The sequence below is a fragment of the Choloepus didactylus genome, chromosome 7 (assembly GCF_015220235.1).
Source record: "Choloepus didactylus isolate mChoDid1 chromosome 7, mChoDid1.pri, whole genome shotgun sequence".
NCBI lineage: Eukaryota > Metazoa > Chordata > Mammalia > Pilosa > Megalonychidae > Choloepus > Choloepus didactylus.
The window spans coordinates 10505935-10521895 of record NC_051313.1 but is presented as its reverse complement, the minus strand read 5'-3'; the positions used below and the strand labels follow the sequence as shown (position 1 = coordinate 10521895).

Sequence of the window (15961 nt, the reverse complement as noted above, 5' to 3'; positions counted from 1 at the left end):
CATTAGCATCATAGTATGTATTGCCTCACCCCCTCCTGTGAACCGTGAGGACAAAAATGCATGCTCATCTTTGAATCTTCTCTGGCTAACAGACTGTCTGGCACAAAATACTTGTTCTATATGTTTGCTGAATGAATGAATGAACTAAAGGCTTTATTTAATGCCATTAACATTTATTGAGGGGCTCCAAAGAGCAGAGCCTGAGTCTAGACATTCGTACCTTGATTCCAGTAGGTCAAATAGCTATTTAACTTTCACATTGACCTTTCTGGTTCAATTAACCTTATTAAACATAGTACTCATTTCCCCCCCCCCCACCACCATTTTTCTTTAAATGCTTATCTAGTAACTGGTTGTGTGGGAAATGGTATTAAACATTTTTAAATAATAATAATGAAAACCCTAACGGCAAAACAATTATTTGCAATAAGTAATGGAGAAAATATATTCTGTTTTGTGTTAGTGTACGTTTCAAAATCAAGCGAAATTTTCTTGCCTAAATGGGAGGGGTGAAATAGCTGAATCAGCCCCAAATCTTGTACCCAACATTAGTATCACAAATGAGCAATTATAATTGCTGACAGAAATGAATCATTCCAAAACTAAGTCCCGGCAAACAATTCTTTATGATAGTCACTTAAGATGGCTTAAAGCAACCATCCTTTAATTGCAGTGGTCCCCAGAAGCAGAACTCTGTTGCTTGCTGATGTCTTTAAGTTACTTTTCAAAGATTTTTAAAAATTGGAGTATATTTTGAATATACACTCATACCACACACAGAGACATTCTTTGAACTGCTGCTTCAGACCTCATTATATACTAGAGAAATGATGTCAACTCTTCAAAAACAGAGTCCCTGAAATAGCCATCGTGGGTAACCGCAACTTTTAGAAACAAACCAAGAGTTCCCTGGGGAACAGGAAGCACATGTTTTCAGTGTGTTTTCCAGAGTTTTTCCTGGAAAGTTGGCACAGGGGACCCTTTGCAAACATTTTCTTGAAGGCTCACTTTGGGGAAGTGGGGATGGCCCTACCAGGTGCGGGGTGCAGGAGCTGTGGGGCTGGTTGAGACGAGCTCTTCCCACCAAAGCGAGCACCCACCAGCCAGAGCTGGCCCGAGGAGGGTCCTGGGGACGCTGCTGGACCTGCTGTATGTTTTTACTTTTTACTTTTCACTTGCGGTAAGAACAATCACGGCTTCAACACCTGGGCGGGAAGTGTCGGGTCCGGCACACAGATGGGGATAAGCGGCGGACGCGCTAGAGAAACGGGTCCTGAGTGTTAGCTCCGGGGGCGCCGCGTTTAAAGCTTAGGGGACCGGGGCCCCGACGGGCAGGTGGCCAAGAGAAGCCAACGGCAGGCACTGAACGAAGGAGAGAGGGAGGGCGGCCCCGCCAATTTTGCGGCTCGTCCCCAAACCCCGGCCCCGGCCATAATTTCAAGTAGCGCGCAAATTAAACGGTGCCTGGAGCTTAGCGAGGACGTCAGCTGAGCGAACCCCTCGGCTGCTGAGTTACCTCCGGGTGCGGATTCCTTCCCCGGGAACTGAATTCAGATCAAAGGGCTCTGAGGTCTTGCTCCCGCAGAAAATAATTTCCTTTGGCTCTTAACCAGGTGGAAGCAAACAGTTCCCAGTCCTACCGGGCCCGGACCCGGGCGGGGAACGGTGGGGATGGCGCAGGCCCCTCGGGTCTGCTCTGCAAAGCGGCCGCCGCCGGCCAGCTCCCTGGGATCCGGAGGACGCGACGCCCAGTCGCCGCGGGGCTGGGTGAGGCCCGGGGTTCTGACCCCCGCGCCGTCCCCTCGGGCCGCGGCCGCCCCCGCGCTCCTCGGGACTCACCCACCTGGCGCCAAGCACCTTGTTTCTGCTCCTTGGCTTGAACGCCCCCCCCATTGTCTCACTGCCAGCGTGTGCCTCCTTCCCCGCTCGCCGGGTCCCGGTGCCCGGGGAGGCGCCCCAGCGCCCACGCGGCCCCAGGGCCCTCGCGAGAGGCGCGCCCAAGGGCTGCAGCCTGCGGCCCCCAAGGTGCACCCAGAGGCCTGGGCCGCGGCCTCCCCCTTTGTCTGGGCGTCGGGGAGCCCCGCGGATCCCGACCGGCTCCACCTCCTTGGCCCGCGGCTGGACGAATCCCCGCGACTGCTCCGGGAGGGACCAGGGGTGGCGAGGCCGCCGCAGCACTGGGGACGGGGGCGGCGTGGGTGGGGGTAGTGACTTGGACGCCGTCACTTGTTGCGACCAATAAGCGGTGCAACAAGGGGCGCGGAAGTCCCTAAAATCCTCCTCCGCTGGGGTCCCGGCCTCCCCGAGCCCGCGCCCCTCTGCCCCGCGCCCAGTCCCGGCTGCAGAGCGTCTTCCTGACGGGGACAGCGCGCGGAACGCCACCCACCGCGCTCGTCACCTACTTACACATCGCTGTCGCCAGGATTCCCGCCACTCCTCTCGGGCCAGCCCCCCCACCCGCCACTTTTCGGAGTCCCCCGCCCCTGTCCCTACCTCCCGGGAGCGGCGGGCCAGTCGGACACGGAGCCGCCCAGCCGCGAGGACGCCTAGCTGCGGCTGTCCCCCGCAGCCGACCCGCGCCCCCTGCCCTCTCCGCGGCGCTGGGCGGGCGCCCCCAGCCCCGCGCCCCGCGCTCCTCCCGCGGTCCGCGAGCGCCGCCGCCCATGGGGTGCAGAGGGGCCGGCGCGATGCGGCAGCTGTGCCGGGGCCGCGTGCTGGGCATCTCGGTGGCCATCGCACACGGCGTCTTCTCGGGCTCGCTCAACATCCTGCTCAAGTTCCTCATCAGCCGCTACCAGTTCTCCTTCCTGACGCTGGTGCAGTGCCTGACCAGCTCCACCGCGGCGCTGAGCCTCGAGCTGCTGCGGCGCCTGGGGCTGGTGGCCGTGCCCCCCTTCGGCCTGCGCCTGGCGCGCTCCTTCGCGGGGGTCGCCGTGCTCTCCACGCTGCAGTCCAGCCTCACGCTCTGGTCGCTGCGCGGCCTCAGCCTGCCCATGTACGTGGTCTTCAAGCGCTGCCTGCCCCTGGTCACTATGCTCATCGGCGTCCTGGTGCTCAGGAACGGCGCGCCCTCGCCGGGGGTGCTGGCCGCCGTGCTCATCACCACCTGCGGCGCAGCCCTGGCAGGTGAGCGGGCTCTGCGCCCACCCCAGCCCGCCCACTTGGTGCCGCTCCCTCGCTTCCAGGTGTGTGTGTGGGGGGTCACTGAGTGCAGCGCCCTCGCTTCCAGCTCGGGGCGGGGAGTGGGGGTGTACTTAGTGCAACGCCTGCGCTTCCCGATGGGGAGATTTTGGCCCAGAGTGGCTCGGCTCGCCAATCCGACAACGGGGACCCCGCAGTGCCTTCCGCGGCGCTCGGGTCTCCTCTTTCAGTTCTGCACCCTCCTCCTCTCCTGTCTCCCGCCATTGCCCTGGCTCCGACCCCCGCCCCGCTTCACCCACGATCACCCTTTCCGCCCCTCGTGGTCTCTCCTGCGCCCCTTCCTTCCTCCGGGCGTCCACCAACCCAGACCCCGCCGTCAGGAAGGGGCCGTGAACTTGGCGCCGGGCTTGGGTGGGGAGTGGGGAGCGCGGCTCAGACGGCGGGGTATGGGGGGTGGGGGAGCTGGGGGGCTCGCTGCGCCGCGCGGGGGCTGAGGGCGCAGGCCGAGGGGACCCACCAGGAGCCACGTGCGGGTCGGGCTGGGCGGGCCATGTGAGAGTGGGGGGCCTCTCCTCCCTCCCGCCGTCCCCGAGGGCACCTGCGCTCCCCGGGCCTCTGTGGTGGCCTGAGTAGAAGGGGGCCCCGGGCTGTGGCAGGGCAGGCGCCTCTCCTTCTGGATCACACTGGGCGTTGGGCCGGCTCGGCTTGCGCGTCTACACCCGGAGGCCCAGCGCGGGGAGAAGGTGCTCGCCACAGGGGAGCTCGGTGGGCAGAGCGAGGGCGCGACCCCGAATCCCCGCCAGCCCGACGCGTCGCCCCAGCGGATGCCCACCCGCGCCCACGCCGTGTCTTCTCTCTTTTTCCTCCCTGTCCCGGCTCCGCGGCCCTCCCGCGTGCGCTCCAGGAGCCGGCGACCTGACAGGCGACCCCATCGGGTACGTGACGGGCGTGCTGGCCGTGCTGGTGCACGCCGCCTACCTGGTGCTCATCCAGAAGGCGAGCGCCGACACCGAGCACGGGCCGCTCACGGCGCAGTACGTCATCGCCGTCTCCGCCACCCCGCTGCTCGTCGTCTGCTCCTTCGCCAGCACCGACTCCATCCACGCCTGGGCCTTCCCTGGCTGGAGGGACCCGGCCATGGTCTGCATCTTCGTGGCCTGCATCCTGATCGGCTGCGCCATGAACTTCACCACGCTGCACTGCACCTACATCAACTCGGCTGTGACCACCAGCTTCGTGGGCGTGGTCAAGAGCATCGCCACCATCACCGTGGGCATGGTGGCCTTCAGCGACGTGGAGCCCACCTCCCTGTTCATCGCCGGCGTCGTGGTGAACACCCTGGGCTCCATCATTTACTGTGTGGCCAAATTCATGGAGACGCGAAAGCAAAGCACCTACGAGGACCTGGAGACGCAGCCAGGGGGCGAGGGGGCGCAGCCAGGTGGAGGCCAGCTGCCATTCCTCATGGAGGAGCTGCCCGGGGAGGGCGGAAACGGAGGTGCAGAGGGTGGGGAGGCGACAGGTGGCTCGGGTCGGCAGACTGGGCCGGCGGCGAGGGGCAGCCCCAGGGGAGTTCTGCTGGAGGCCAGGAGCGCACAGATCCCAGCCGGCGCCGAAGAAGTGAGCAAGAGGTCATTAAAAGATGCTTATCTCGGGGTGTGGAGATTAGTTAGGGGGACCAAGTATATGAAGAAGGATTATTTGATAGAAAACGAGGAGTTACCCAGCCCTTGAAGGGGAGGTGCATGTATGGCCATCTGTACAGGCACTCGTTTCATGTGTTACAGGTAACAGGTGTTTTGATGAGCGTCTGCCCAGTTTGGGAGTTGAGGACTGGGGAAGGGAAAGCAAAGAAAAAAGCTGCAGGGACTTCCGGGAGCACAATGAGCACCTGAGTGAATTATTGAGGGTGACCTTACCTGAGGCATCACAGAGACAAAAGGATGTGAAAGTCCTTAAAACAAGGCAGTGGCTTCAGCTTCAGATCCTGGCACATTTATTTCCTGTCTTTATAAACATAACCGAATATCTGCATGTACCAAGGGTCGTCCAAGTACCCCCCTCCAAAGACGGAGAGTAGAAATTATGGCAGCACTGAATAAACTCGGGAATTACATTCAGGGGACATTTTTGATGACAGAACTACCGTTTTGATCGCCAGCTGGAAAAAGAGTATATTGTTGCATATAATGAATGATGTTGCATATAAATATACTGAATTGATGTCTACTGTTACAGTTAATCTGAAATGTTTAATTTTTTTTCACTTGTTTTTAAAATGTGTGCTCTACTACTCTAGTATATATTGGTAGAAAAATGTTAAAGCTATTTGAAAATATGAGTTCTGAGCATTAATCCTGAAGTTTAATGTTTACTTTTATTAATTATAAGAATATTTTCGATGTTGTTTTAGTTCATTGCTTTGTAATATTTATTATTGAAGGCCATGACCTTTTAAAACCACTTTTACTGGGTCCAACATTCTTCCAAGCAAAAGCAAGGGTTGAAATCTAATCGGTATTAACTGAAGTCCAGCCAGAAGAAAGACTATTCTGAAAAGTAGACTCTCTCTCAACTTGCACTGCTCACCCCAAACCATGCCACAAAAAAGAGTAACAGCTATATTCACATTATGATATTTTTCTATATTAAATTTGCCAAAATAAAGTATGAGTCTATCTGTTAAAAGATAATGTTGTTGCAAATTTGTTTGAGACACATTTAAGTTCCCTTGTTGCCGTATTCTTTGTTTGTCTGCAGTGAGTGATGTACAGTATCTGGTATCATACACACAGCATTGGTGACCTTCCGAAATAAACATGGCAGTTTGGTTTAAACCAAGAACAACAGCAGCAACAACAACAAAACACTCTCATTTTCCAGTGAAGGAAATTGTTACAAAGGAAGACAAAACACTGCCTCACATGGCCTTCAAGCCATGTACACCAGATTGCCATTTATATGGAGTTTGAGATATAATATAGGATGCACGGCTTTGCAGAAACATCATTTCTTCCTTCCCTTTTTTTTTTTTTTTTTTACTTTATTACTTCATATTCGTGACAGCTTTGCCTCATTTTAGTGTACATTTACTTCCTTGAACTTCTGCTCTAGAAGTTTTGGAATGAGGGCCCAAATCTCACAAGTTGGACAACCCATAACCAGTGGCATCGGCCTTCCTGCCGCCGCCTCCCAGAGTTTCCCTGAAAGTGAGCCTGCTCTTGCCATTTACGGCACTGCCAGCATGTTCCCGAGATGTTCAATGTAGCAGCGTGCCCTTTATTTGTATTTCCTTTCCAAAAATCCAAACAGAACCAGCAGCAGAAGAAGAGATGAAGCCACATACACTGATGAGCGATTGTCTGCCTGGGGGCCTCTGCAAGTGATGTCAGTTTGGGAGCCCTCATAGGGCTGCTGCGAGAGATGGCCAGCTAGGGTCTTAAGGACTTTAAAAATAAGCATGAGTGTTACTGTTGGCACGCTGCAGGTGGCATCCTGCTGCAAGTCTGTGCAGCTGAGAATTAATGAAAAGCAGCAAAGTGGAACCAAGTGTTTTTTGGTTAATGCCACTCTCAGATAAGTGGATAGGGCAACTGTTTTTCACTGAAAACATCCCTTTGGGTTAAAAATGTTCATTTGTATTTATTGCAAAAAGCTGAACTGTTTCCTATCAACAAGCCTATAGAAGCCCCTATTTTCAGAGTGGTGGAGATAGGATATGATAGGATAAGAAAAGCCCTCAAGATCAAAAGCAGAGGGTCTGTTACATCCATTGAATTTGGCAAAGCTTGGAGGTTTCCACTCAGAGCAAAAAGTGAGTCCCATCAGGGCAGGTGTGGCCTCGGGGCCTGGGGCTCAATACAGAACGTACGAGAAGGTTTTGGGCAGTGCTTGAATTCCTGGCTTCTAAATCCTTGCTGCCCCCATCGTTGGCACTTGAGCCTGTCCACAGTCTCAACCTACCCTGACCCCTGGGCTCAGGTAAACAGGAAGGAGGCTTCTGAGGAGCTCCAGGGCCTCACGGTGGGTGGGCGCCTCTGGAAGTCACCACGTGGCTCGGCAGACCCATTCTCTGTGCCCTATTTCTGACATCTTGGATTCTCCCTTATTTCTGAGAGTAAGCCCCCACCGCAGACCCAGATGGGTGTCTGGTCCCTGCCTTGGCGATCTGTTCCCACCTCAGTTCTTTGGGTTGGAGGCCCAGCCTCATGCTCACCTTTTGCTTCTCAGCTGGACTCTGTCTCCAAAACACGGCATGATCATCAGAGCCAGCTTCTTACTGCTGGCCTTGCTGCCAGCAACTGCCCCCAAACAAGGCCTCAGTCAATCAGAAACACACAGTGGCAATGAGGGCCCAGAACTGGGCAGGCAATACGGTGTGTACATGTGACTGTGAGCTGCCGAGCAGAGCTGGAGCAGTGACCTAAACTCCAGCAAGGCCAGCAGAAGCTGTCACACATCGTCAGAGGGCCTGACCATCTGTGGGTTTAAGAGGCACATCTCACGAAGGCTAAGCTGGGTGAAAGGTACAAGTCTTTACCCCACCAAAGACTTTTTGGCATTTCAGCTTGAGAAATTTCTATTTTCAAGTCCACTGATTCTTTCTTTAGCCAGGTCCAGTCTACGATGAGCCCATCAAAGGCATTTTTTCATTTCTGTTACAGTGGTTTTGATTTCCAGCATTTCCTTTTGGTTCTTTCTTAAAGCTTCCAGATCTCTGCTTACATACCCATCTGGTCTTATAGGTTGTCCACATTTTTTTTTCCCCTTGGAACCCTTAGCATATGAATCATAGTTATTTTTAATTCCCTTCCTAATAATTCCAAAAGAAGTCTGGTTCTGATGTTTGTCTCTTCAGACATGCTTTTTTCTTGCCATTTAGGATTCCTTATGATTTTTGTTGTTGTTGAAAGCTGGACATGATGTATTGGGTAATGGAATGGGAGGTAAAGGAGACTTTGGTTTGAGGTTTCATGTTAATTTGGACAAACATTGGGCTGTGTTTAGTTGGAGCTGCAGGTGTCAGAGACTTCTGATGCCTCTAGTCCTAGTTTTTGTCTCCTCTGTGACTGTGGGCTTCCCTAAGAACTCCTCCTCAGATAGCCTCTGCGACGTGCAGCTCTTTCAACTGTAACCTACAGACGTGTTGGTGTGATAAGATGTGCAGTAGGGGAACATCTTTAATCTTCCAATTTACCTTGGTTTTTTGGTGGGCCTGGGTCTCTGGGCTGTAAACAGTCATGAGTGTTTCTTTGCTTTTCCTTCCTTCCCTTTGGTGAGACAGAATGGGGAGAGGGGCTGGAAGGTGAGAAATGGCCTTTCCCCAGATGGGACAGGGCTCTGGTGAGTTTTAGCCCCAGAGAGTGGCCTTGGCTCTGGAGAACACTCCAGGCCCCATTGGAAACTCTCTTGGCTCTTTACTACTTTGTGGGTTCCTGGAGGTCAAACCCAGGATGCTATGCTCCCTGTGCCCTCAAGCCAGCAGCTCTGGGGGCTTCTCTTTCTCATGGTGGTCCAGAGTCAGCCTCCAGGATTATTTTTAACATATTTAAAGAGTTTTATTAAAGGTAATAAAAAATACTAATAATTAAGTTAGACAGCCATTGAGCAGAAAGTTCCTTAAATGATAATGAGACTGAATCCTTCCCCAAAGCCAAGGCCCCCTCCACTGAGGATGTCCCTAACTACATCCCTCCATTCCCAGTGGTTCCCAGCTCTCATCCCACCCTCATGTGGTAGCCAAGGCCTGACCTGCACCCACAGCTAGCCTGTGCTCCCCTGAACAGAGCCCCCACCCAATGCAAGGAGCCTGGGATGCTAGGTGGGAGGAATTCATTCCAAGGTCTAGGCCAGCTTTGGACCAGGATGAGAAGGATGAGAGCAGGGCAGTAGTTTGAAAGGGTCCCAAGCAAAGCCCTGTACACCGGGTCAGAATGACCATTTCAGCATCTGCAGCTCCAACAGCTTCTGCTCCAGCTGAGCAGGTCTTTGCTGTGATGCTCCATATTCAGCTGACTTTCCAGTTTTGGGGGTGGCGGTTTGCCAGGCCACTCCAGTTCTCTGATGTGTCTGAGAAAATAACTTACTCCTCCACCTTCTATGACCTCAGAGCATCCAGCCTGTCAGGCGTGCTCGGTGCTGCTAGCTACTTCCTGCTCCAGGCTGCCGTGGTGACCGCTTTTGTTGAAAAAAAAAAACAAAAAACAAAACAAAACAAAAACAGCTTTATTGAAGTATAAGTTGCATACCATGAAATTCCCACATTTTCAGTGTACAATCTGGTGCTTTTTAGTATATTTACAGAGTCCTGCAACCATCACCACTATCTAATTTTAGGACAATTTCCTCACCTCCCAAAGAAACCCCAGTACCCACCTGCAGTCAGTTCCCCATTTCCCCCAACAACTTCCCTCCACCCCCAGCCCTTGGCAACCACTAATCTACTTTCTCTCTCTCTGCATTTGCCTCTTCTGTCCTGACTTCTTGCTACCCCGAAATTGCTTTTTCACACTATTCCCCGTAAACTCCTCTTGCACTCCCCTTTTATCCCAAGGTGTTGCTGATACAAAACTGAGAGTGGGATGCAGTTGAAAACACCCACTGAGTGCTTTAAGCTACCTGTCATGGGGCGTTTCCAAGCAGGGAAGGAAAACCTGAAGTCAGTGTCGGAGCCCAGCTCCCGAGCCCCTGAGGGTCCCCCACTCCCTGATCTGCTGCCGCCCGTGAGCAGCCCTCTCTCCCTCAGAACAACCCCTTTCCCCAGGGTCGCCCTAACCTAGATTCAAGCACTCCAGCACTACTTCTCAGAAGAAAAATAAACCAGAAGAGCGGTAGCCTCCACTCTCCATGATGAATTCTGGGCCACTTCCTGGAATGTGGAAAACCCAGGGCTGTTCAAACACCACCCCTGTTTCTGTCCCACTACCCTAAATTCATCCAGAAAGGTTTTTCTGGAAAATTTCACCTGCCGTTCCCTCCCCACTGTCTTTTTCCTCCACACAGACCTGGAAAGTCGTCCAGGAGCTGGGGGCAGTGTGCTGGGGGGGCCGGGCCAGCTCCCTGGGGACGAATGACCGTTTTTCTGCACCAGTCACGATGGGCTCAGCTTTCTTTGCCAGTGACAGGTTTAGGAGCAAACCTGTGGCCCGGCCGAGTGAGTGGCGCAGATGGGCGCATGTGCTGGCAGGGCTTTGGGAAAGTTCTGCTCTACGATAAGAGACTCACAAGGAAGAAACTCTCTTTCTGCTGCCTTTGGGTGACCTTGATGAGGCCGAGGGGTCTGAAACTGCAGGAGGCCTCTCCCAACCGTGAGGGTGAGCGGCTGCAGGCTGAGGACAGCCAAGAGGACAGGAAAGCCCAGGTTCCCCATCTCCACGGTGCTGCTGAACTAACAAACACAGTTGCCCACGTCCAGACTCCTTGTGATACGAGGCAGAGAATGCCCACTTTAAAGTCCCTGCTGGTTGGGCATTCTTTTTCTTTCAAGCAAAAGTTTCCCAACTGATATAATTTAAATGTTATAATTAATTTCGCTTCAAAAAGAAAATACTCTTGTAAAACAGAACATTTTCCCCACAGCAGCACCAGCTTTAACCCATCCACCCATCTATCCACCTGCCGTTTATTCATCAATTCACCAAACATTTATTAAGTACCTATAGATACCAATTTGTGAAGTTTGTTCCCCTAAAAAATGTTCTATAGTAAATGTAATTAGTGTTTTCATATACTTCAAGGATTGCTTCCAAAAGGGCTAGTTTGATGATAAACATTCAGACTTTCTTTGAAAGGGTTATAAAAATGCTAATGTTTGCCTTCTGAATTTTATCTGAATGACCGCACTGAACAATTTTCCTATATTCACCAATGGTTTTAAAAAGGAACCAGAAACCCTATACCATTGGGCAAAAGATATGGCCACAAAGTCTCCAGCAAAGGAAACGGAATGGCTCTGATACATATGAGAGGATCCTTGGCCTCATTTATAGTAGGGAAAAGGAAATTAAACTGCAATGAAAACACCTGTGGGCCTGAAGCTGCAGGGCTTTGACATCTCACAGATGGCTCAGGAGGGGCGCTTGGTTCAATAGCCCCACAGAACACAAACTGGCAAGAAAAAACCCACCTATTACTGACCCAGCAATTCACTCTAGGCATTCATCCTAGAAATCTAATTGCACACGGGCAAAACAATGTATGTGTAAGGATTGAAGCTTTGTTTGCCGTACCCCAAATTACCAAATCCTGAATATCTACTGAAGGGTACTAGTTCAGTCCTTGGTGGTGGAAACACACAATAGAATGCCTACCACCATTTAAAAGGCATGAGACCCCATTCCATTTGGGAATGACCTTCAAAACGTGTTAAGAAAAAGTGTGTATTATGGAAAACCATGGATCGTATGCTAGGGTGTGTGTGAAAAAAGGGCTTTGCTTTTGTATACACAGAACATCTCCAGAAGACCGTGGAGGGGACCAGGGCAAGAGGGAGTCACTGTGTACCCTTTTGTACCTTTTGGACCTTGTATCCTATGAATTATCCGTTCAAAATCAAAACAATAATTTTAAAGATGGTGACATCCCATTATGATAAGAACAAAGACCATTTCTCTCCCAGACTTCCCTTTCCATGGGTGCTCGATAAATATTGGAGCTTGTTTGCTGCTGTTGAGGGTGATGACAACCTGCTAAGAAAGACGCCTAGGGCTTGGCAAATCCTTAATATCCTCCCCACAGCACAGAGCATAAAGAAATTACATTTCTAGAAAATAATTCAAAATTTGTGAGATTGTGCTGGATAAATTGTGTTTTAGACAAATATCCTCGGTGGGAGCTACTGCTGTCCCCCCTTTCCTTCTGCCTTTGAATACTTTGCTGGGCTGTGGCCATGGGAAGTCACCAGTGGAATGTGGATGGAAGTGACATGGGTGTTTCGCTCGCTTAAAGGAAACCTGCTTGTCCTTCACTTCCTCTCCTTTCAGTCCCACCAGCCAGACTGTCATGTGCTCCTGACCAGCCAGGACCCCCAGACAAGGACAAAGTTCTGGGGGGTGACAGAGCAAGCGATAAAAGAAACTGGGGTCCCAGTTACCCAATGCAGCGGGGTCTCCACCTTCACCTCCAGCCCCCGCTTTTGGACTGTCATGAGAAAGCAACACACACATGGATCAGCTGAGCTTTGGGATGTAGGGTTTGTCTCTGTTTCTTGGGGCTGCCATAAAAAAATATTGCAAACGGTGGGCTTCAAACAACAGAATGTTGGTCTCCCACAGTTCTGGAGGTCTGAGGTCCAAAACCAAGGTGTGGGCAGGGCCGTGCTCCCTCTGGAACCAGTAGGGGAGACCCCTTCCTCACCTCTTCTCAATTCTGGGGGTGGCTGGTGGTCCTGGGTGATCCTCGCCGGTAGCTGCCTCACCCCGATCTCTGCCCCGTCTTCACAGGGCCTCGTTCTCCATGCCCCTCCTTGGAGGGCCCCGTCCTGTGGGACCAGGGCCTAGTCTAACCTAGTTCGGCCTCATCTTGGCCAATTACGGAGAAGTTATTTCCAAATCAGGTCCCATTCCTGAGACTGGGGGTTGGGGCTTGAACATGTCTTTTTGGGGGACACAATCAACCCCCAACAGATTTCTTTGGTTCAGCAGCAGAGTGAGTATTCTAATGAACACAGTCCCCTCACTTCTCACCACGACAAGGACAGTGGTTCTGAAAAGCAGAAGGGACGGGGCCTGAGGGTTTCTCCCTGCCCTCCTTCTTTCTACGCCTTCCCTCCCTCCTCCTGGCCAATGCTCAGCCTATAATTAGTAATGCGCCAAGAGTCACATGCCCTGTAGGCTGCAAATCAGGTCACGTTTAATGGACAGAATCACTGAAGCCATGTTATCCTGTGAATGCATAAGCTACCACCATTCACTATTTTTTCCATTGGCTCTATTAACAGCTGATACAACTTGTTTCCCATTTTGTTATGGTAACATATATATAACATAAAATTTGCCATTTTAAATATCTTTTAAGTGTACTATTCAGTGGCCTTAAATATTTTTACAATGTTGAGCTGCCATCACCACCATCCATTACTCAATCTTTTCCATCACCCCAAACAGAAACCATTAAACAAAAACTCCCCATTCCCTTTCTACCTCAGCCTAAGGTAAACTCTAACCCACTTTCTGGCTCTAGGAATCTGCCTATTCTAGATATGTCATATCTGATAGAGTTTTGATGGGTACAATATTCTATGGTATAACTCAAATAAGAAGTAGTATGCTTCATGGTTTGTGGCAATAGTTCATTGACTATAGTGGATATGATCAAAAAGAGCAAAAATAATTTCCCCCAAGCCATCTGAGTCATCTCTATTTGTCATTTATTCCTTTTATCTCACCGCAGAAAAGATTTTAGAACATGAAAGCCAAAGGAGAGATACCATAATTTTCTCATATCCTTCCTTCCATTGTAGACAGTTTGGTAGATTTCAAAGGCTTGTAAGAACGTCAAATGGATTAACCTCAATGGTATGTTCTGAAAATAATCTGTAAAATAAACTGAGTGCAATAGAAGCAACAACTGCTTGCTAGCAAAGAGCATGCCTTTGGTTTTATCCCTCCACGTGATGTAATTCCAAGTGTGTGTGATCCATTCTTACCTTTTGATCAACCTTCTCCTTTGGTGGGATGGAAGGAAGTTTGGTTCTAATCATTTGGAGCAAAAACACCTGGCTGAAAACTTTGCAAAACCTTAATCATCTTCATGCTTCTGTTACTTGATGCAGAACACCTACTTTTAGGGCTATCTGGAAAGCGGACCAAATTTCTTGCTTTTTGTTTGGCTATGCGGCTTCACGCAGACATTGTGTGCGTGCATGTGTGTGTGTGTGTGTGTGTGTGTGTGTGTGTGTGTGTGTGTGTGTCGTATTAAAGATCTCTAGGGGAATGGGGGCACTGTTGGTCTCAGGGCTTGTTTTCCACACAATTATGGCATATCTAGAGTGCCACTGTCTGATTTAATGTAACACCACCGGTTGTAAATCTCTGCCGTGTAACAACCCTGCCTTGGCTTAGTGGGAGTTGACACAGGTCACGAGGGAAATTGAAAAGTCCTGGATGTAGGAGCAGTGCTTTCACACAGATTGCCCAGCTCTCCAGAGGGCCACCATTCTTCCTCATTAACACATGCTGTGCCCAGCTCCCTTTAGGCTGCCCATAGTCGGCAACCCAGTTCAAATGGCTATTTCTCTGATTTTCCTTAAGGAATAATGCTCAATTTTCAGATAATCAGGCAAAAAGGGAAAAGGTTTACATTTTGCAATTTGCCTAGTGGCTGTCTTCCAAAATCTGCAATATATTTTATAAACATTATTGCTGGGTTGGTAAGAGGCCACTTCTGTAGGCACTTACTGTTATTGCGAAGATATAAAGGGAAATTTACTTCGCTTCATATTACTTGAGCCTTCCAAAGCGCTGCTGGAATCAGTGGATGGCACCAACTTTTTCAGAAAATGCGCCCTCTTTAATTCTTTAACCATATGGAGGGAGGATTGTAGAAAAGGAGTCAGTAGGCCAGGCAGGACCCCCTCCTAGAGGCAGAGATGGGGCTGTCTTCAATGCTATCGTACGTCCCAGGGACAGCGCTGTATGTGCAATTGGGTCTAGCGCTCAATCTATATTTGTTGCATGACTGACAAAAGAAATCAAAGTCATGAAATTGAAGTACAACTTTAGTTTTCTCATTCAATTAGAAGCTACAGTGGATCATAAGCTCCTTTTAAGACGGCCTGGTAGGTAAGTCTGATTTCCCTACAGGATCATTCTTGGAAAATAAAATGCTATAAATTGAGTCTGCTGGATAAGAAATAGGGAGTGTAATCTCTGCATAAAAGGTCCAGAAGCAAAGGGGCCTGGTGCAGCAGCTTGGAGAAGCTCTCAGCCAGGAGAAACTCGCCTCCCACTCCTGGAGCCCCGAGGCCACCTGCACTCAGGTTTTAGTGACTCAATCTAATAAAAATGTTCATAGAGAAACTTTTTAATTTCTTTGGCAGGAAGCTTGTCTTGAAAAATAATATAGAATGTTGTTAATAACTGAGGAAAAGTAGAAATAGGTCAGACACAAAAATGAAGGTGAAGTTGTCTGGCCTTTCTTTAATCTTCTCTGAACAGTGTTGGAAATTGCTCTTGGCAAATGAACACATTTGTTCTGCATTTTGGAGTTAATATCTATGCCAGGATGTCTGTCATTCTTCTGGGGCTGGTGATCAATATAACTCATAAATCGCAAATGACTAGACTCAGCCCCTGAAGGTCGGCCGCCTCCCCGGCAAGGCCCGCAGCTCATCCCGGGCCCAGCCCCACGTCTAAGCTTGGCCAGTCTACAGGCTACCCAGAGCAGTGGGCAGCCAGCGAGTTAGAGCTGAGCAATCTTAGCGGAGCTAGACAGTGTCTGAGGATCACCCCGAGAAAGAAGACAGCAAGGGGAGTCACGGAAGGGAAGACGCAGCCGGAGAAGAGGGTGAAGGAGGAGAAAAAGGAGGAGCTTTTTTTTTTATTTTTTCGGGGCAGCAGGAGTTTGCTGGTGTTCAGAGCAGACCAGTGGCCCTGATGATATCTGGGGTGTCTTCTAAAGGGCCTGTGCCACAGGGTGCAGGATCCAGGGCTGACGCTGCTAAGTCACACCCACGAAAACCACTGATTAAAAACCAATGCTAAATGCAAAGCAAGACCACCATGAGATACCACTTCATACCCACTGGGTTGGCTATTAATAAAAAAATGGAAAGTAACAATTTTTAGTGAGGACATGGAGAAATTGGAACACTTGTACACTG

The 15961-nt window shown here is 50.6% G+C and overlaps 1 protein-coding gene across 1 annotated transcript; it reads left to right on the top strand.

Moving 5' to 3' along the window:
* Positions 1–2178: 2178 nt before the first annotated feature.
* SLC35D3 (solute carrier family 35 member D3) lies at positions 2179–5918 on the top strand. The gene is made up of 2 exons (XM_037843420.1): positions 2179–3126; positions 4046–5918. Exons 1-2 carry the CDS (start codon positions 2664–2666, stop codon positions 4873–4875), a joined length of 1293 nt encoding a protein of 430 aa, XP_037699348.1. The 5' UTR covers positions 2179–2663; the 3' UTR covers positions 4876–5918.
* The last annotated feature ends 10043 nt before the right edge of the window (positions 5919–15961 follow it).